We start from the raw sequence: 22,721 nt of genomic DNA, 5'->3' as shown, positions 1-22,721 counted from the left end.
TATATAATCAAACAATGTATGCATAAATTGTTTGATTATATCTCACATTGCGAATACCTTCACAATGAGTTGCCGAGGTATTGCACTACTTTGAATAAGTAACTTCTCCAGTGGACAAGAATAATGTTACTTATTCTCAGCGGATACCTCCTCCCAGATGTCACCGTTTTGAAGCTTGTTGGCTTACTCATTGGTGGGTGGGCAGGTACACTGTTGTTACAATAGTCACAACCCAGTTATGAAGTATAACTCCACAATATGAGAGATGCATGATGGTTTAATCTAAAAATATTTCTTGACTAAAAGTCTAAGAATATGAAAAAGGTTGTTTATGCATGGGTAATGCACTTCCATCATTTCTACTACCCAGGTAGTACGCATGCATCATTTGATTATATCTCACATTACCCATGCATAAACAACCTTTTTCATACTCTTAGACATTTAGTCAAGAAATAATTTTAGATATTTATTTAACATGATATACTGTAAGATAGTAAAATGATTATAAGGAATTGTGGGAGATGTGGTTTCTTTCTTTGGCAGTTCTTTACTTTTTATTTAATTTTATTTGACTTTATTGTTTATTATTAGTTATATTTTGTAGTTTACAATAATATACCTATGTAAATCTAAGCAGACGCTATTACAGAATTTTTAGTGCGAACCCCCGGAACACTTTTGCAAATCTCCAGGGTTTCGCGAACCACCGGTTGGGAACTGCTGGACTAGAACTTGTGGCTGGGTCCTACACATACTAGTAAGATTTTATGAATTTACTGGATGACTGTTTTCTACAGCAGCATGATAGAAAGGCACCAAGAGAAAATAATATTCTTGATCTGATTATCAGCAGTGATTACTCATGCATTAAGAATCTGCAGACAAAAGAACCACTAGGTGAGCATGATGACAGTGTATTGATGTGGGATTTACTTAAAGATGTAACTAACATAAAGAGTAAAGGAAAGGGTTTTACTGTTGTAAAGGCAAATACAGTCGTCACAGACAATTTTTAAATTCTATACAATGGCACCAACTGAGGATGTTATCATCAGCTAATTCTAAACAGGAAATATTCAAGGAAATAAACATAGAAGCTACTAGGCATTTTATACCAACTAAGAAATACTGTTCAAGATTTAGACTTAAATGTATGTCAGCTGAACTAATGAAACTCATGGCAGAGAAGAAAAATACATGGGATGGATATAAATTATCAAGTGAAACACAAGTCTATGGCAGATATAAACTAATCTATAATCAAGTCACGAAGAAGTAAGGCTGATATGAGAAATCTTTGGCAAAGGATGCAAAGAAAATAAAAATACTTCTTTACTTATGTAAATACTACAAGGATGAGGATAAAGCACATTTGTCCAATTGATACTGATGAATCAATTGTTGATGATCCTGCTCAGGTCTGACAAACTGATCAGTATTTTGCATTTAAATTCATACATTAGGAATTAGCAATAGTGGTGGCATATTATTCAAGAAAGCAAGCTTATACATCAGCCAAAAAAAAACCCATTCCCATTTCACCTATCCATTCCGTGCAAAATTTTGTCCAAAACTCAATTTCTTCCTTGAATTTAAGCTATCAATTTCAACAATGACAGATGGAAGTTTGTTCTGGCAATCAACCAAATACGGAGGATGCGGAAAGGTCAGGGAATGACCACCGCATATCCCGGAGCAATATGGCCTTAGTTGCTAATGCTCCTAAAAAAAAAAAAAAAAAAACTAAAACTAAAAAAAAACTGGCTAAAGGCGAATTTCCACAGATTTCAAACACATCAAGCATGAACTAATTCAAAATAACTCTAATTTATTCATTCAGCTTCGAGCTATCAGCAGCCAAAATTTTCACATAAAATTTTCCTGAGCATCAGGAAGAATCCCATCAGCATTGAGCATGCTGAAACCATTCAAAGCCTTATACAACTCAAACAGATCACCTCACAGGTGCCTAGTCTCCAGATGCTGCAATATGCAGAACTTAAGCCTCTCTAAGGGGAACAAATGGGTGCACTGTGAGAGCACCCTTTGTTTCCCCCCTCACCAATCTTATTGTCTTTCTCTGAACTTTTACAGGAATTTTTCCAGCAGGGATAAGGAGGTGATTATTCCATTGTATAAGGCAATGGTCAGGCCACACCTAGAGTACTGTATACAGGTCTGGAGGCCTCATTTCAAGAAGGATGTAGAGCTGCTGGAACGAGTACAGAGAAGGGCAACAAGATTAGTGAATGGAACAAAGGGGTGCTCTTACGAAGAAAGGCTTAAGTTTTGCAAATTACAGTGTCTGGAGACTAGGCACCAGCGAGGTGATCTGATAGAGGTGTATAAAGCCTTGAATGGTTTAAGCATGCTCAATGCTGATGGGATTCTTTCTCTAGCTCAGAAAAATCACCTGAGAGGGCATAAATTCAAATTGAGGAAAGACAGATGTAGGATAGACGTGAGGAAATTTGCCTTTAGCCAGCGGGTGGTTGGTTGGTGGAACAGACTTCCATCCCTTGTGGTGGAGGTTGATAGCCTAAATAAGTTTAAGGCTCAGCTGGACAGGTATTTGGAACGAACAGAGGGGTGAAGTGGAAGTGGGTTTTTTTTTTTTTTTTAGCTGATGCTGCATAAGCTTGCTTTCTTGCATCAAATGCCTCTACTAATGCTAATGCTAACTTGTTCCAGCAGCTCTACATCCTTCCTAAAATGAGGCCTCCAGACCTGTATGCAGTACTCAAGGCGTGGCCTGACCATTGCCTTATACAAAGGGATAATCATATCCCCTTTTCCCTACTAGCAAAATTCCTGTATAGCACTGATAATAACCCATGACCTGCTCTGGCAGCCTGTCTGCACTGTCAGAAAACTTCATATCTGATTGCACAATCACCCCCAGGTCTCTTTTATTCTCCACTACTCTGAGTGTAGTACTGCATTGTTGGTATGTTACTCTGGGGTTACTATTGCTGCCCATATGCAGTACTTTGCATTTGTCAATGTTAAACGTCAGTTGCCACCTCTCAGCTCATTTGCTCAACTTTTCTAGATCGTATTGCAGTAGTATATGATATCAAAATTATTTTTTATATTCAGTTTCTTTTTGAACACATTGTAGTATCCAATCAAATTTGTCAGACATTTCCTCTTAACAAACCCATGCTGTCTGAACTGTAACTGCAGTCTTGTCTAGATGATCCTGCAATGCTTCTTTAACCAGTGACTCCATTATTTTCCCTTGAACAGGAGTTAAACTAACAGGGCTGTAATTTCTCATGTCCCCCTGTGTGAAATGAGGATACATTTGCACATCTCCAATCCACGGGGGCTTCCCCTGAATCCAAGGATTCTCTCATAATTATGGCTAAGGGTTTGCTTAGCCATAATTATGCTTTTCTTATGTTTTTTTTTCTTTGTTCCCCAGATGCTTTTCTTATGTTTAACTTCAACAATTTCTCCTGTACTTTCCTCTCAGTTGTTAACAAAATCATTTAGCTCCCTCTTAGAGTTTGATATACTTCTGGTCTCTGCTTCCCAATAGAATTCATGATGTGTGAATGTAGATGCAAAATACTCATTCAGTTTTTCAGCTACCCAAGCAGGTTCATCAACAGTCGAACCATCGATATGAAGTGGACCAATCTGATTTGTCCCCTTCTTTCTAGAGTTTTCATGTAAACTAGAGTTTACATGTAAACAGCAATGACTTCACATAAGTGAAGTCATTGCTATTTACATGTGAAGTCATTGCTGTTTTTATTTCCATCCTTTGCCAGAGATTTACCATAATCAGTCATCGCTTGCCTAACCTCCTTTGGGATTGGTTACAGGCAAGCTTATATATACCAAAATTTCTGTGTTACTTGATAATTTATATGCATCTCATGCATTTTTATTTCTGTCACGAATCTCATTAGTTTATCTGACAACCATTTAGGCCTATACCTTGAACAGTACTTCTTAGTTGGTAAGAAAAGCTTAGTAGCTTTCAAGATCAATTCTTTGAATGCATCCCATTTAGAATTTGCTGTTAGAAACATCATCAGTTGGCCTCACTACACACAATTTACGAACTGTATGAGACCTCTATAGTCAACCTTATAAAAGAAAAATCCTTTCCCTTTACCATTGACAGTAGTTTTGTCTTTAATTAAATTCTACATCAGTACACTGCCATCCAGTGTACTGATGTAGCTGCCACCCAGTGGGTCTTTTACTTGCAGATTTTTAATGCATGAACAATCACTGCTGACAATCAGATCAAGAGTATTACTCATCTGGTTGCCTCTATAACATGCTGCTGTAAAAAACGGTCATCCAATAAATCCACAAAAGTCTTGATAGTGTGCAAATGACCAACCCACAAATTCCAGTCAATATCTGGAAAGTTAAAATCACCCATTATAAGACATTTTGATTTAAAGACCCACTCTATTTCTCTATACAGTTTGTTGTACTGATCATTCAAGGCCATATAAACCTCAATCAGATCACCTCGCAAGTGCCTAGTCTCCAGAAGCTGCAATTTGCAGAACTTAAGCCTTTCTTCATAAGAGCAACCCTTTGTTCCCTTCACCAGCCTTATTGTCCTTTTCTGTACTCATTCTACCAACTCTACATCCTTCTTAAAATGAGGCTTGCAGCTGTACGCAAAGGTTGGGTCTGACCATTGCCTTATACAAGGGGATAATCACATGCTTATCCCTCCTTGCAAAATTCCTGTATATCAATGACAAGACCCCATGACCTACTCTGGCAGCCTGTCCACACTGCTCAGAAAACTTCATATCTGACTGCACAATTTCCCCAGGTCTCTTTCATTCTCCACTACCCTGAGTGTAACACCACATAGTTGGTACATTTCTCTGGGGTTACTGCTACACATATGCAGTACTTTGCATTTGTCAATGTTAAACTTCAGTTTCCACTTCTCAGCCCATCTACCCAACCTTTCCAGATCCTGTTGCAGCAGCCTGCTGTCATTACTGTTATTAACAACCCTGCCAACCTTTGTATCATCCGCAAACTTAGATATTAAACCTGATATACCTTCATCAATATCATTGATAATATACAAAACAACAGTGGGCCCAACACCGACCCCTGAGGGGCACCACTAATAACATTAGTCCATGAAGAGCAGTGTCCATTGATCACCACTCTCTGTCTTCTCCCACTCAACCATCCTTTTATCCATTGTAGCAACTTGCCCTTAATACCATACTACTCCAATTTGTACAGTAGTCTTCCATGTGCAACAGTATCAAAAGCTTTCGTGAAATCCAAGTATATGATATCAAAATTATTTTTTGCATCCAGTTCCTTTGTGACAACATCATAGTATCCAATCAAATTGGACAGACAAGACTTCCCCTTGACAAACCCATGCTGTGTCTAAATTATTATTGCTGTCTTGTCTAGATGATCCTGCAATGCTTCTTTTACCAGTGACTCCATTATTTTCCCTGGAACAGAAGTCAAACTAACAGGTCTGTAATTACTCGTGTCACCCTTTGTGAATTGGAGATACATTTGCACATCTCCAGTCCTTGGGGACTTCCCCCGAGTCCAAGGATGCTCTCATAATTATGGCTAAGGGTTTGCTTACTTCCTTTGTCATGCCTTTAATATAACTGGATAGATCCTGTCTAACCAAGGTGCCTTTCTTATGTTAACTTCAATAATTTCTCCTTCACTTTGCTCTCAATTATAACAAAATCATTTAACTTCCTGTTAGAGTTTGATAAACATCTGGCTCTCTCCTCCTTGAATAACTCCTCATGAGTGAATGTAGAGGCAAAATACTCATTTAGTTTGGCAGCTATCTGAGAATGATCATCTACAGTCATCTATTCTAAATGAGCCAGAAAAAAACTGATAAATAAAAAATAAATAATTCTGCAATAACTTATACTGTACATTCCTATTCAATTCCATTTTGAATATTGCTAAATTATTCATTTTGGTCATCATCAAATGTAGTTTATTCCAATTATCTATAATATGCTGCTTGAGGGTAAAATTAATGTGATCCAGTCTTCTGTTACTCCCTATGATTCTGTATTTAAATTTATATGTAAAGTTAAAAAAGTAATTATATTAACTATACGTAAATATGAAAATACAGTCGAACTTGGTTATAACGAGCATCAAGAGACCGACAAAATTTCCTGGTTATAACCATTACTCGCTATATCAATGATAGAGGAAATGGGGAACCCCCTGGGGTCGTTAAACAATGAACATTTTATATCAGTAATGAGTTAAATCTACCTCCTATTTTTTTTAAATTCTCAATAACTTGATAAAAAGATAGATTCAAAAAACAAAAGAAATATTACAGAGAAAAAATAATACAAGTATATACCTACATATTATTTGTATTAATATGCTTGTATAAACTGCAACTGCAATATGCTTGTATAAACTGCAACTGCAATATGCTTGTATAAACTGAACTGCAATATGCTTATTATTAAACAATTTATTTGTCTGCAATTTTAAAGCCATACATTTAATACTAAACACAATTTATTTCTCTGTAATTAAAAACAATACTATTTAATAATAAACATGATTTCAATTAGTCTTTATTTATGAATCTTAAAATTGATGTTTATTTTAAAGATTTCACTTTGATATTTCTTAAGTTTCCCCTTAAAACACTCAACGCATTAAAAGTCTCATTATTGCCTCAGTTCCTTCAAAAAAATTGACTAATGTGTCCATTGCACCTTGAGCTTGTTAGATTTTGATTCACTTTCAATTGTCTTCATATCATCATCACAATCATTGTTATCATCTTTGTTGAGCACAGTGTCTACAATGTCACTCTCTGTAGGAAGACCACTAGTTAATAAGTTGTCATCGATAACATCAATGAATTTGTACAAATTCATTGATGTTATCTGTATTAAAACCTACAACGTTGTTACCATTCGGATAATGGTAAGTTGTTTTCTTCATTTCCATTTTCTTCATCTACAATTTAAATTTCATTTGAATTTAGTTTCGATTTCTCGAAGCAATTCAATATGGTTGTTGAAGTAACGTTATTATTTATTATTATTATTATTAGCCATATGGTGCAAGGAAGCCTGAGGCTTATGCTGCACCAGCCAAAAAAAATTTCTGAGTTACCCTGAGAGAGAGAGAGAGAGAGAGAGAGAGAGAGAGAGAGAGAGAGAGAGAGAAAGTAAAAGGAAATCACCAAGAAGGAGAAGAATGATGATATCCAGCTGAGGACCCTGAGTGTGCCAAGCCCATACTCACCAGATGTGAATCCCTGGGGTCATAAATTTATAGCTTCCAATATCGATATAGACTCGGTAAGTTTCTGTTCTCTTTGGCTGATCAGATGTAGAATTAGAAACCTTTCATAAAATCCTTTCAAACTCTTGATTACACCTTTGTCCATTGGTTGTAAAATTGATGTCACATTGGGAGGCAGAAACACTAGCTTAATGTTGAACAAATTTTGAATCTGGGGATGTGCAGAACAGTTATCAACTAACAATAAAATATTTTTATTCTTTTTGAATAGCTCCTTATTCCAATCATTTACATATTGCCAAAAAATATCCGAAGTCATCCAAGCTTTCTTGTTTGCAGTGTCATCCACAGGAAGTTTCCTTACGTTTTTGAAACACCGAGGTTTAATGATTTTCCGATAACAAACAGATTTTTATCAGTTCCAATCATATTTGTGCATACAAGCACCATCAAGCGAGCCTTTGATATTTTTCCACCAACACATTTTCCCCCTTTGAATTTAAATGCATTGTCAGGTGTCAAATTATAAAAAAAAAAAGTCCTGTTTCGTTGGCATTGTAGATGTCTTCATCATTGAAATCTTTCCTGATTTTTGCTCAAACACAGTCAATCCATTCATTTGCAATTATTGGATCTGCAGATCGATATTCTCCACTAATTTTTGCATAAATATTGTTATGTAAGTTTTTAAATCGATCCAGCCAACCGTTGTTACACACAAAATCATTGTGTTTAGCAAATTTTTCCGATTGAGCTTTCAAGATCGGACTGTCAATTGAAAATCCAGCACTCCTTTGTGTGATAAACCATTGAAGCAATGCTTCATCACTGTTTGTAACCTCACACTTTCTAATTTTTTTTTTTTTCTTTTTTCCCAGTTATTTTCTTTTCCAGTGCCAATACGTAAAAATCTTTATTCTTCCACAATGGCAATAAACTTGAAGAGTACAAAGAAAACTTTTTACACACTTCAACATTTTTTGCACCACATTCTAGCTCACGAATAATTTCGACTTTTTCATGAATTGAGAGACACTTTTGTTAGTAGACATGTTTCCAAAGGAAGGGTTCATTTCTAACTGATTTTACTTTAAAATGATAAAGTGATCTGCAAACAAATTCTTAGATGCCTGAAATGTATACAATGTTCTTAGAACTCCCGAAATGCATAAAAAGCTCTTAGAAGTCCCATTTCCAAAATTCTTAAAAGTCCCGAAATAAATTTATGGTTCAGTGAATACAAGACAATCTGTAAATAGGGTAATGCGACAAGCGGAATACCAATGAACTATTGTATAGTACCCGTCCCCGAAGGAGAAGGTCAAAAATTGGCTGCTAATCTGATGCAGGTGGTCATAAAGCTAAGTCGCCCTTTTCATGTTCATTCCAAGAATTTGGTTTTTTTGACTACCCAAGCAATTAAGAATGTTTGCATAGTTACCAAAATTTGTTTGGTATATCTGTGTAGTATGCTCGTTCGTTATAACAGTGAGTGATTGTATGGGAATAAACGTAAATTAAAATCATTATGGCTTTTTGCTCGTTACAGCTATGATCTCATTATTTACGTGCTCATTATAACCAAGTTCAACTGTAATTATATGTAGTTATAAAAATAATTATAATAAATACAGCATCAGTTATATCAGTGTTTCTAAAACTGTGTTTCGTGAGATGTGAACAAGTGTTATGCGAAAAATCGTAATTAATAATTTAAAAAAATAATAATAATAAATTTTGCATATTTGTAGCGTACACCACTTTTGTATCATTATAATACTTAACATAATTTTTTTTTGATTATTAATATATTCACATAGACTAATAATCAAATAGACCATGGAACACTTTATTTGGGAGGCTTTGCATAGAAAAGTAAGCATAGAGGTAATGACACCTACAAAAAAGTAGCAATGTGATGATCCAGTATGTGATTTAGCTTGGAGTATGTGGGTAGTAAGGATTTTGGACTAAAGATAAATATGGTTTAAACAAAAGTAATGATGAACAAGAACATAGAAAGGGACATAATGATTGAAGGAGCAGTAATTGAAAAGGTGGAGTCATATACTTATCTGGGACAAGTTATTAGCTGTAATAATGATAAATGGCTGGAACTCAAGAGAAGAATAAATTTTGGATGGATAGCATTCAGGAAATATAGTCACATACTGAAGAGTAATATCCCAGTTTGTCTGAAACATAAAATAATGAACCAATGTATACTCCCCACCATGACTTATGGAAGTGAAACTTGGGCACTCACCAAAAGAATAGAAGAAAAGCTGAGAACTACACAGCAAAGAATGGAAAGAACCATATTGAGAATCAGACTGTTAGATAAGAAGAGAAACACATGGATTAGGCAGCAAGCTCAAGTAAAGGACATTCTTATCAAAACTAAAGAACTAAAATGGTCTTGGGCAGGACACATAGCTTGAAGACATGATGACAGATGGACTAAGAAAATAACGGAATGGTATCCAAGAGTAGCTAGAAGAAAACCTGGAAGACAGCGGCAGAGATAGATAGATGAAATTCATGAGTTAGTGGGTAGTAAATGGATTGCACAAAATAGAAGGAACTGGAAAGTTAGCATTGGCATTAGTAGCAATAGTAGAGGCATATGATGCAAGAAAGCAAGCTTATGCAGCATCAGCCAAAAAAAAAAAAAAAAAAACGCACTTCCATTTCACCCCTCCGTTTGTTCGAAATACCTGTCCAGCTGAGCCTGAAATTTATTTAGGCAATCAACTTCCACAACAAGGGATGGAAGTCTGTTCCACCAACCAACTACCCACTGGCTAAAGGCAAATTTCTGCACATCTATCCAACATCTGTCTTTCCTCGATCTGAATTTATGCCCTCTCAGGTGATTATTTTGAGCAAGAGGATGGATCTCATCGGCATTGAGCATGCTCTAACCATTCAAGGCTTTATACACCTCTATCAGATCACCTTGCCGGTGCCTAGTCTCCAGACACTGTAATTTGCCTTTCTTCGCAAGAGCAACCCTTTGTTCCATTCACTAATCTTGTTGCCCCTCTCTGTACTCATTCCAGCAGCTCTAAATCCTTCTTGAAATGAGGCCTCCAGACCTGTATACAGTACTCTAGGTGTAGCCTGACCATTGCTTTATACAAGCGAATAATCACCTCCATATCCCTGATAGAAAAATTCCTGTATATCATTGACAAGACACCATGAGCTACTTGCAGGCCGTCTGCACTACTCAGAGAACTTCATATCTGCCTGCACAATTACCCTCAGGTCCTTTTCATTCTCTACCACTGTCAGTGTAGTATCACAGAGTTGATACACTGCTCTGGGGTTGCTGTTTTCCATATGTAGTACTTTACATTTGTCAATGTTAAACTTCATTTGCCACCTCTCAGCCCATCTGTTTAATGTTTCCAGATCAGTAGTGTCCTTAACAACCCTGCCAACCTTTGTATCATCTGAAAACTTGGACATTAAGTTTGATATACCATCACCAATATCATTTATAAATACAGAAAACAATAATGGACCCAACACTGAACCCTGAGGGACTCCACTAATAACATTAGTTCCCGATGAGCAGTGTCCATTGATTACCACTCTCTTGTCTTCTCACCTTCAACCATCCCTTTATCCATAGCAGCAATTTGCCACCATTGCCACACTGCTCCAATTTGTGCAGCAGTCTTCCATGTGCAACAGTATCAAAAGCCTTTCTAAGATCCAAATATATAACATCAAAGTTATTCCCTGCATCCAGTTCTTTTGTGACTGCATCATAATATCCAATCAAATTGGTCAGGCAAGACTTTCCCTTAACAAAACCATGCTGAGTCCGAGCTATAACTGAAGTCTTGTCTAGATGATCCTGCAGTGCTTTTTTAATCAGTGCCTCCATTAATTTTCCTGGAACAGAAGTTAAACTCACAGGTCTATAATTACTTGTGTCAGCCTTTGTGAATTGGGGTCACATTTGCACATCTCCAGTCTATGGGTACCTGAGTCCAAGGAAGATCTCATAATTATGGCTAAGGGTTTGCTTACTTCCTTTGCTGCCTCCTTTAATATTACTGGATAGATCCCATCCACCCCAGGTGCCTTTCTTGTGTTTACCTTGAACAATTTCTCATCCACTTTATGCTCAGTTATTACAAGATTCTCTAGCTTACTGCCAGAGTTGTAAGCCTTTGTGAATTGGGGTCACATTTGCACATCTCCTCCGGCATTCCCCTCCCTAAATAACTCTTCATGTGTGAATGTCGATGCAAAATATTCATTTAGTTTGTTAGCTACCTGAGCAGGATCATCAACAGTTGAACCATCGATATCAAGTGGACCAATCTGATTCATCCCCTTCCTTCTAGAGTTTACATAAGTAAAGAACTCTTTGCTGTTTTTCTTTGCATCCTTTGCCAAAAAGATTTCTCGTAATCTGCCTTCACCTGCCTAACCTCCTTTGTAACTGGAAAGTTACAAAGGAGGTTAGGAGGTTGAAAGTTAGAAAGTTGCTGGAGAGGCCTTCATCCTGCAGTGGATTGAAAATGGCTGATGATGATGACGTGGGTTGAAGGAGAGGAGGAAGTGAACTGATATCATAACTAAACTCACTTCCTTGTATACATTTTTTTGATAATTATCAGTACAGTATTTCAAAATATTATTATGAAAATAAATGACCATGGATTTGTGGTTGAAAAAAAGGAACTCTAAAACAAGAAGCAAAGTACTTCTAGTAGTGCAACTGTGGTCGAAGAAAACAAACACAATATTGTCACACTTCAAAGTGAGGACGAACAATCACAGCCTTTTGTTCCCCAAAAATCTAAAGTGAAAAACAGGAACCAACTAATAAAAGACCAAAACGAAAGTATGATGACAGTTATTTGAATTTTGGCATTACATGTGTTGGAAATAAAGGTGCTCTTGATGCACAGTGCATCATATGTAATAAAATATTAGCAAACAGTTCTTTGGCTTTCGCTAAACTTGTGTTTTGTAAGTGTTCCGTGAATATGTTGTCAGATGAAAAGTGTTCCTTGGCTAAAAAAGTTTGGGAAACGCTGAGTTATATAATGCAAAAGTTCAAATATGGAAGTTAACAGAGAAGAATATACAAAAAAGTAATACTGTGATATTTAAGCAACTAAATTATTATTTTTTACTGTGTTATTATTCTGCCATAGTATATTCTACACTGGAAGGCCAATAAATTGACCACCGACCTCAAATGGAAGCAATTAGTTTGCAGCAGAGGAATAAATTTCTGCCCAGTAACCCAGCAAACAGTTTATGAGTAGGTATGACTGGCAGCACATAGTTTTACATGTTGGTGAACATGGGAAAAGGCTGACATTATACTTTCAGTGAGGCATAATTGTTGATGTAAGGTGGGAAGGTATATCCATCCTTGAGATGGCACATCTAGTGAGCTGTTCCTGACTAATTATACCATTATACCAGGAGTGGCAGACAAGGGACACAACAATCAACTTGCACAAAACCTGTGGTGTGAAACTGATAGTGGATGAATGGGGTGAGAGACAAATTCAGCAGTTCATGTGGACCAACAGAATGGTCATGTTATCGCAGTTGAATTAAGGGTAGAATGTGGGAAAATCCAGAGTATTTTTCAGAGGACTATCTGATCTATTGGAGGAGGTATTAGAATGGAGAGCCAACTCTATATTCCTTCCTTAATGGTTTCTGGACTGCGTAAGATGTAGCCAGATGAGTTCACTTTTGTATGATGCTAATGGATGGGTATTGTGTGGCTATGAACTTCACATACAAGATGTGGACAGTGCAGGCTAATGGTAATAATATGCTGGTATGGTGGAAATGTTTTTTGGGCTATCCTAGGTCTGCTGATACATATGCAAAGATGTTTGACAGCAGAGATTTATCATACCATACCATTTACTACTTTCCACATTGTGGTTCTATTTCAACATTCTTTTAGTATATTTTGTAATGCTTAATCCTAAAGCATTTTCTCACATCCTTAAATCTAAGTAATTAGGAATGTTGTGATGTAACAGTTCAACTAAAACACTATCACAAATAAAAGAACATCATATTAATAAGAAATTAACACTTTGAACTTACTTCATGATTATTTTCATGGGGACCATTTCTAGCCATAAATGTTGGCGAAAATTCAACATTTGTGCCACTTCTAAAGGACACACTTTGACTGCTACCACCTAAATTGGACCCTTGCTTTCTGTTAAAATATATAAGCAATAATATTGAGACATGTATATTATGCAAATATATATTATGAAATAACATACTGTGTAATAATACAGTTATGCATTCACACATACAATAATTTAATAAAATATAACAAATTTTTCAATTCTCAATACCAATAAGCTATATTTCAGATATAAGAGCAGAGCAATATATTCTCAAAGATCATTGATGAGGACACAATGTGGATTTCAAAAAATAGGTCTTGAACACGGGGGAGCATAACATAGAAAGTTTCTTATAACAACAGCACACTAGAGTTAAAATTAACTTTAATATATGGTTACACAAACAAAATAAATAATAAAATGGAATAATAAGAAAAACAAATTTCTGCCGAAATCAATAAAAGTCAATTTAAATGGAAGCAGGTAAAAAGACAGTAGCTTTCAAGGCAAGGTGCCTCTTCTTTGGTTTAAAATAATGAATGGTATATGGGGAAATAAATAGAATTCAATGAGATATTGAATTCTATTTATTCAAGAGAATAAATAGAATTTTATCATGCCTGCAATTCTGCCCAGACAGGATAGGAGGGAGTACATGACGAGAGCCTTGTCAATCAATTCGGCACTGGAGGGAATGTGAAAGGCTCATGGGGTAGAATTTTTTTCAGCCTGGTCTGTGCTTGTTAACAGGAGAGACTGCTTCTAGAGGGATGGGATAGACTTAAATAGAAAGGGTGCAAGGATATTTGCTGATGCTATCGATGCAGTGTTAGGTGGGTCGGTAAACTGCTAGCTTGGGAGGATTCATAGACTAAAAGGTTAAAAGTAGCCACAGACAGAAGTGAAAGTGATTCTTGCACTACTTCTATTAGAATAAGCAGCGGCCTAGAGCGAGGGATGCTGGGGGTTTCAGGGACTGATGGCAGTCATCATGAAACAGGTGAGTATATGGGATGTGTTAGGGTAACTAAGAAAAAGAATAGGTGCATGTATACTTGCATGCATACCAATGCAAGAAGTATAATAAATAAATTTGATGAATTTGAAGTGTTGGTCAAGACATAAAATGCGGATATTGTTGGGATATCAGAGACGTGGTGTCACACAGATATTAGGAATGCAGAATTGGAATTTGCGGAGTACAATGTGTACGGAAAGGATAGGAAGTGAGGAGGTGTTATGCTGTTAATTAAGAAAAACATAAAAACAAAAGAAGTGCAACCAGTTGATATAGACAGACAGTGCACTGTTGAGTCAGTTTGGTGTGACATAAGCACTGCGAAAGCAAAAATACGAGTAGGAGTGTGTTATACGCCTAATGACTCGAATGAGTACAATGAACAATTGTACAGAGAAATAGTGTGGGCTAGTAAATCAGAATGTCTTATAATGGGGGATTTTAACTTCCCAGATATTGACTGGAACTAGTGGTTTGGTCACTCGCACACTAGTAAGACTTTTGTGGATTCATTGGATGATTGTTTTCTGCAGCAGTATGTTCGAGAGGCAACCAGAGAGGGTAATACTCTTGATCTGGTTATCAGCAGTGATCATTCGTGTATTAAGAATTTGCAGATAAAGGAACCACTAGGTGGCAGTGATCACTGTGTACTGATGTGGGATTTACTTAAAGATATAATTACCATCAGGGGTAAAGGAAAGGGTTTTTGCTTCCGTAAAGGTTACTACAGTGGCCTTAGACAGTTTTTAAATTCTGTACAGTGGGAACAACTGATGATGTTACCAAAAGCAAATTCTAAGTGGGAAGCATTGAAGGAATTAATCGTGGAAGCTACTAAACGTTTCATATCTATTAAGAAATATTGTTCAAGGTTTAGGCCTAAATGGAGGTCAAATGAATTAATGAGACCAGTGGCAGAGAAGAAAAATGCAAGGGATGCATATAAATTATCAGGCGACACAGAAGCCTATGGCATATATAAGCTAGTCTGTAACCAAGTCACAAAGGAGATTAAGCAAGCAAAGGCAGATTACGAGAAATCTTTGGCAAAGGATGCTAAGAAAAACAGCAAGGATTTCTTTACTTATATACTCTAAAAGGAAGGGGATGAATCAGATTGGTCCACTTGATATCGATGGTTTGACTGTTGATGATCCTGCTCAGACAGCAAACAAACTGAATGAGTATTTTGCATCTATATTCATACATGTGGAGTTATTAAGGATCGAAAATGCCAGAATGTTATCAAATTGTAGCAGGGTGCTTAATGATTTTGTAATAACTGAGAGCAAAGTGGAGGAGAAATTGGTGAAGTTAAACATAAGAAAGGCACCTGGTGTGGATGGTATCTATCCAGTTATATTAAAGGAGTTGGCAAAGGAACTAAGCAAACCCTTAGCCATAATTATGAGAGCATCCTTGGACTCAGAGGAGGTCCTCACGGACTGGAGATGTGAAAATGTATCCCCAATTCACAAAGGGGGATCGAAGGATGACACGAGTAATTACAGACTAGTTAGATTAACTTCTGTTCCGGATAAAATGATGGAGTCACTGGTTAAAGATTCCTTGCAGGATCATCTAGACAAGACTGCAGCAATAATTCAGACACAACATGGGTTTGTTAAGAGAAAGTCTTGTTTGTCAAATTTGATTGGATATTAAGATGTGGTTACAAAGGAAATGGATGTAAAAAATAATTTTGATATCATATATTTGGATTTCAGGAAAGCTTTTGACACTGTTGCACATGGAAGAGTACTGTACAAATTGGATCAGAATGGTATTAAGGGTAAGTTGCCACAATGGATAAAAGGATGGCTGAGTGGAAGAAGACAGAGGGTGGTAATCAATGGGCTCTGCTCTTTGTGGACTAATGTTATTAGTGGTGTCCCTCAGGGGTCGGTGTTGGGCCCATTGTTGTTTTGTATATTTATCAATGATATTGATGAAGGTATATCAGGCTTATTGTCGAAGTCTGCAGATGATACAAAGGTTGGCAGGGTTGTTAATGACAGTAATGGCAGTGTGCTACTGCAACAAGATCTAGAAAAATTAGGAAGATGGGCTGAGAAGTGGCAACTGAAGTTTAACATTGACAAATACAAAGTACTGCATATGTGTAGAAGTAACCCCAGAGGAATGTACCAACTGTGTGATACTGCACTTAGAGTGTTAGAAAATGAAAAAGACCTGGGAGTAATTGTGCAGTCAGATATGAAATTTTCTGAACAATGCAGACAGGCTGCAAGAGAGAAAATGAAAAAGACCTGGGAGTAATTGTGCAGTCAGATATGAAATTTTCTGAACAATGCAGACAGGCTGCAAGAGCAGGTCATGGGGTTTTATCAATGATATACAGGAATTTTTCTAGCAGGGAAAAGGTGATTGTCCCTCTGTATAAGGCAATGATCAGGCTATGCCATGAGTACTGCGTACAGGCTGGAGGCCTCATTTTAGGAAGGATGTAGATTTGCTTGAGCATGTAGAGAGAAGGGCAACAAGATTGGTGAGGGGAATGAAGGGATCTTATTACCAAGAGAGGCTTAAGTTCTGCAAATTGCAACGGCTGGAGATTATGCACCTGCGAGGTGATCTGATTGGGGTGTATAAGGCCTTGAATGGGTTGAGCATGCTGAATTCTGATGGGATTTTTCCACTTGTTCAGATTACGAACCTAAGGGGGCATAAATTCAAATTGAGGAAAGACAGCTGTAGAATAGATGTGCGGAAATTTGCCTTTAGCCAGCGGGTGGTTAATTGCTGGAACAAACTTCCCTCTGTCATTGTGGAAGTTGATAAGTTGAATAAATATAAAAAAAACTGGACAAACATTTAGAGGGAATGGTTGTGTGAATTTTTTTTTTGGCTGATGCTACATACGCTCATATGCTTGCTTTCTTGCATCACATGCCACGATTACTACTACATATGGATTTCTATGATTGCTCAGACTACAGAATGCTAAGCATTAAGTTATCATTGGTTTAATGGCAGATCAGCATCTTGGGACATACTACACAAGGATATGATGTCTGCACAAACAAATGTTTCCACAAGCTAATTTGTATGTTGTGCAGGATGAAAAACTGGAATTACTCGTGGGGGGAACTTTGCTTTCTTCACATGAGATTGGTCAAGTACAGTCCCAACTGAAGAGGCCTTTGTCTGGTATTTTGTTGCCATATATAGAAAATATATTTCTGACATGTGTGCAGTAACTATTCTGGTACCAACAAGGCAGTGCATCATCCCCCCTTTCACTTAGACTGCTCTTTCTTTTCTTGGTAGAGAATTCCTGAATCCAAGGGAGAAACCACTATGGGCAACAATAATACCAAACACTAATATGTTTTGTGGCATTGTTACTACCCATGATGGTTATTTAGCTGCAATACTGAACTGCCTTCTTGTAATCAAGAATGCATTTCAGTACAGCAGAGAAGATCCTTGTTATCTGTCTAACCTTGGTGGGACTTTTCTGTGTGAAAACCTAAAATCTAATATTAATAGAATCTGCATGATTTGCCTTCAAATCAGCCAGGAACTACATTCACCTTTCCTCAACGTTCAGAGTGCACAATTTAAACAGGTCACTTGCTGCTTGTGGTATCAACATTGTCAAGTAATAAATTTCTCCTTTATGTTTTCCTCTATCCATAATTTTTAATAATTTGATAGAAGGTTTACATCGATACCTGGGATATTCTTCTTCTACTAAGATTCTAGATAAAGACCTTAAAATCAATTATTAAGAAAAAAGTTATTTTGTTGTCACAATAGGTAAATGTATATTAATTGTAAGGATTATTCTTGCTATATGTGATATTCCTTTCAAGGAAAACATCAAGGTTGGAGAAGACCAAGGCTATTGGCTTTAGAATTATTAATAATATATGATTCAGTTATAAAACAATTAACATAGCAGCCTTTTCTCTAATAACAGACATCATGTAAGACACAGCAAAAGTAAAACATTGAATTAAATGGGAAACCGAAGTATATTGAAAATCAACATACTTTTATAGGGTTAAAAATGTAAAGTAACATTTTGGATAAGTATCAAGAGATAGAACTTATCTGAATATTTTATAAGCCCAGAAAAAAAATACTGTCTAAAAGGAATTTTTCCAGCAAGACAGGCATCAAAATGTGATTCATTACTTGCTTTAAGATACAAATATGAATAATTATTTAAATTTTTTTTAAGATACAAATTTATTTATATGCAGTATATAAGCAAAAGATATATATCATTCCAAAACAAATATGCTCATTAAGAATGCATACAAAAAGTAAAACTCATTTAGAAATGATTTATAGTCTTATAATCAGATAAGTTATAAAATTTTAGCAGAAAATAAGGAATTGAACTGAAATTTAAAAATAATTATGTTCATGTAACAAGGGACTTACTGTATATTGATGGAAACATTAAGTTTGAAAAGTGAAGCAAGGTTCAGAATTAATGTCTTCAATAAATATCTTAATATTGTTATTCAAAACCTTATTGAAGATTCAAAGGTATAATTAAATGAGGTGGCAGACACATTACGTTTTTTTAGTATTAGCATTAATAGAGGCATACGATGCAAAAACAAGCTTATGCAGCATCAGCCAAACCCCCCCCCTGCCCATTTCACCTCTCCATTCAATCCAAATGCCTGTCCAGCTCAGCCTTAAATTTATTTAGGCTATTAGCGTTCACAACAAAAGATGGAAGCCTGTTCCACCAATCAACTACCCGCTGGCTAAAGGCAAATTTCTGCACATCTATTCTACAACTTCCTTTCCTCAATTTGAAACTGTGTCCCCCTCAGGTTCTTAGTCTGAGCAAGAGGAAGAATCCCATCAGCATTCAGCTTTCTCAACCCATTCTAGGCCTTATACATCTCAATCAGATCACCTTGCAGGTGCCTACTCTCCAGGCACTGCAATTTGCAGCTCTTAAGCCTTTCTTGGTAAGGGAACCCCTTTGTTCCTCTCACCAATCTTGTTGCCATTCTTTGTACTCATTCTAGCAACTCTACATCCTGACTAAAATGAGGCCTCCAGACTTGTACACAGTACTCCAGGTGTGGCCTGACCATTGCCATATATAACGAGATAATCACCACCCTGTCCCTGCTAGTAAAAATTCCTATCTATCACTGACAAGACTCCATGACGTGCCCTGGCAGCCCGTCTGCACTGCTCAGCGAACTTCATATTTGAATGCACAATTACTCCCAGGTCTTTTTCACTTTCCATTTCCCTGAGTGTAGTAACATACAGTTGGTATGTTTCTCTTCGGTTATTGCTACCCATATGCAGTACTTTGCATTTGTCAATGTTAAACTTCAGTTGCCACTTATCAGCCCATTTTCCCAACTTATCAAGATCCTGTTGGAGAAGCATACTGTCATTACTGTCACTAATAACCCTGCCAACCTTTGTATCATCTGCAAACTTAGTCATTAAACCTGATGTATATTTATCAATAGCATTGATAAATATACAAAACAACAATGGGCCCAAAACTGAACCCTGGGGAACTCCACTAATAAAATTTGTCCACGAAGAGCAGTGTCCATTGATTACCACTCTCTGTCGTCTCCCACTCAACCATCCCTTTTTCCATTGTAGCAACTTACCCTTAATGCCATACCTCTCCAATTTGTACAGCAGTCTTCCATGTGAAACAGTATCATAGGCTTTCCTGAAATCCAAGTATATGATATCAAAATTATTTTTGGCATTCAGTTCCTTTGTGATCACATCATAGTATTCAATCAAATTGGTCAGACAAGACCCCCATTTAACAAACCCATGCTGTGTCTAAACTATTACTGCAGTCTTGTCTAGATGATCCTGCAATGCTTCTTTAACCAGTGTTTCCATTATTTTCCCCAGAACACAAGTTAAATTAAAGGTCTGTAGTTACTTGTGTCAACTTTTTAATTGCCATTGTGAATTGGTGATACATTTGCACATCCCCAGTCCACGGGGACCTTCCCTAACTCTAAGGATGCTCTCATAATTATGGCTAAGAGTTTGCTTACTTCCCTTGCTGCCTCCTTCATTATAAATGGATAGATTCCATCTGCCCAAGTGCCTTTTTTATGTTTAACTTCCACAATTTTTCCTCCACTTTGCTCTCAGTTATTACAAAATCACTTTATCTCCCTGTTAGCGTTTGATAAACTTCTGGCACTCCCCTCATTGAATAACTCCTCATGTGTGAATGTAGATGCAAAATACTCATTCAGTTTATCAGCTATTTGAGAATGATCAACAATAGTCAACCCATCTATGTTAAGTGGTCCAATCTGATTCATCCCTTTTCTTCTAGAGTATACATAAAAAAAGAACTATTTGCTGTTTTTCTTTGCATCCTTTGCCAAAGATTTCTCATAATCTGCCTTCGCCTGCCTGACCTCCTTTGTGACTTGATTACAGACTAGTTTATACCTGACATAGGTATATACCTGACATAGGTATAAACTAGTATAAACAGTTCAAATACCTGGTACTTTATATGTATCCCATACATTAATCTTCTCTGCCACAAACCTCATTAATTCATCTGATATCCATTTAGGCCTAAATCTTGAACAGTATTTCTTAGTTGGAATGAAAAGTCTAGTAGCCTCCAAAATTAAGTCCCTGAAGGCTTCCCATTTAGAATCAACGTTGGTAACATCATCAGTTGATCCCACTGTACAGAATTGAAAAACTGTCCGAGACCTCTGTAGTCACCTTTATGAAAGCAAAAGCCCTTCCCTTTAGCCTTGGTAGTTACATCTTTAAGTAATTCCCGCATCAGTACATTGTGATCACTGTCACCGAGTGGTTCCTTTACTGCTGATAATCACTGCTGATAATCAGATCAAGAGTATTACTCCCTCTGGTTGCCTCTCGAGCATGTTGCTGTAGAAAACAGTCATCCAATAAATCCACAAAAGTCTTGCTAGTGTGCGAGTGACAACCCACAAGTTCCAGTCAATATCTGGAAAGTTAAAAAATCACCCCTTGTAAGACATTCTGATTTACTGGCCTACTCTATTTCTCTGTACAACTGTTCATTGTACTCATTTCAGTCATTAGGCCTATAACATTAGGCCTCCTACTCTTATTTTTGCTTTTGCAGTGCTTATGTCACACCAAACTGACCCAACAGTGCACTGTCCATCTATATCAACTGGATGCACTTCTTTTGATTTTATGTTTTTCTTAATTAACAGCATAACCCCTCCTCCCTTCCTATCTTGTCTATCCTTCCTGTACATATTGTACTCCCCAAATTTGTACTTCCTATTATGCACTGCTTATATCTGTGTGACACCATGTCTCTGATATCCCAACAATATCTGCCTTTGATGTCTTGACTAGCACTTCAAGCTCATCAAATTTATTAACTATACTCCTAGCATTGGTGTACATGCACGTATACATGCACCTGTTCCTACTCTTAGTTACCCTATCACAGCCCATGTATTTATTTGTTCCACTATGACTCCCAGCAGTCTTGGAAATCTCCATTACCTTGCCTTTCCAGGCTGCTCCTCATTCTAATAGAAGCAGTGCAAGAATCACTTTTTGCCTCTACCTGTGGCCACTGTTAACCTTTTAGTCTGTGTATCCCCCCCAAGCTAGCAGTTTTCTGACCCACCTAACACAGTCTCAATAGCATCAGCAAATATTCTTGCACCCTTTCTATTTAAGTGTTCCCCATCCCCCCAAGCTAGCAGTTTTCTGACCCACCTAACACAGTCTCAATAGCATCAGCAAATATTCTTGCACCCTTTCTATTTAAGTGTTCCCCATCCCTGTAGAAGCAATCTCTCCTGTCAACATGCACAGGAGAGACTGAAACGAAAAACGAAAAAAATTCTACTCCTTGAGCCTTGCACAATCTCTCCAGGGCAGAATTGATCGACAACGCTCTCATCATATACTCCCTCCTATCGTGTCTGGGCAGAATGTAGACACTTTCAAATTTAACCCTGACACGACTTTTTTGCAACATTGCCCTGTACTTGTTAAGTAAATCCACAGATCTTCTACTAGGTGCCTCCGTAGCCAGGTGGGAAGGAGCAGCAGTGCGTAGCACATGCTTCTTGAATAGACCGGGGTTCGAGCCCGTCACCACCAAATACGGAGGATGCGGAAAGGTCAGGGAATGACCACCGCATATTCCGGAGCAATATGGCCTTAGTTGCTAATGCTCCTAAAAACCAAATAACTAACTAAGATCTTCTACTCTTAATGTCATTGGTGCCAATATGCACAACAACATCACC

General features: G+C 37.1%; 1 protein-coding gene across 1 annotated transcript in view; it reads right to left on the bottom strand.

The window, feature by feature from the left end:
* The window catches only part of mgl (low-density lipoprotein receptor-related protein megalin), a 1,043,262-nt gene that overhangs the window by 17,569 nt on the left and 1,002,972 nt on the right, over positions 1-22,721 (bottom strand). Inside the window, exon 78 of the mRNA XM_090381453.1 lies at positions 13,384-13,501. Within this exon, the coding sequence (XP_090237579.1) occupies positions 13,384-13,501 (118 nt within the window). The remainder of the gene's footprint in view (positions 1-13,383; positions 13,502-22,721) is intronic.

Source organism: Mastigoproctus giganteus, chromosome 9, assembly GCF_048544385.1.
Source record: "Mastigoproctus giganteus isolate SK-2022 chromosome 9, ASM4854438v1, whole genome shotgun sequence".
In the NCBI taxonomy this organism is placed as follows: domain Eukaryota; kingdom Metazoa; phylum Arthropoda; class Arachnida; order Uropygi; family Thelyphonidae; genus Mastigoproctus; species Mastigoproctus giganteus.
The sequence above is the reverse complement of the archived record's forward strand: the minus strand, read 5'-3'. Positions and strand labels throughout refer to the sequence as shown.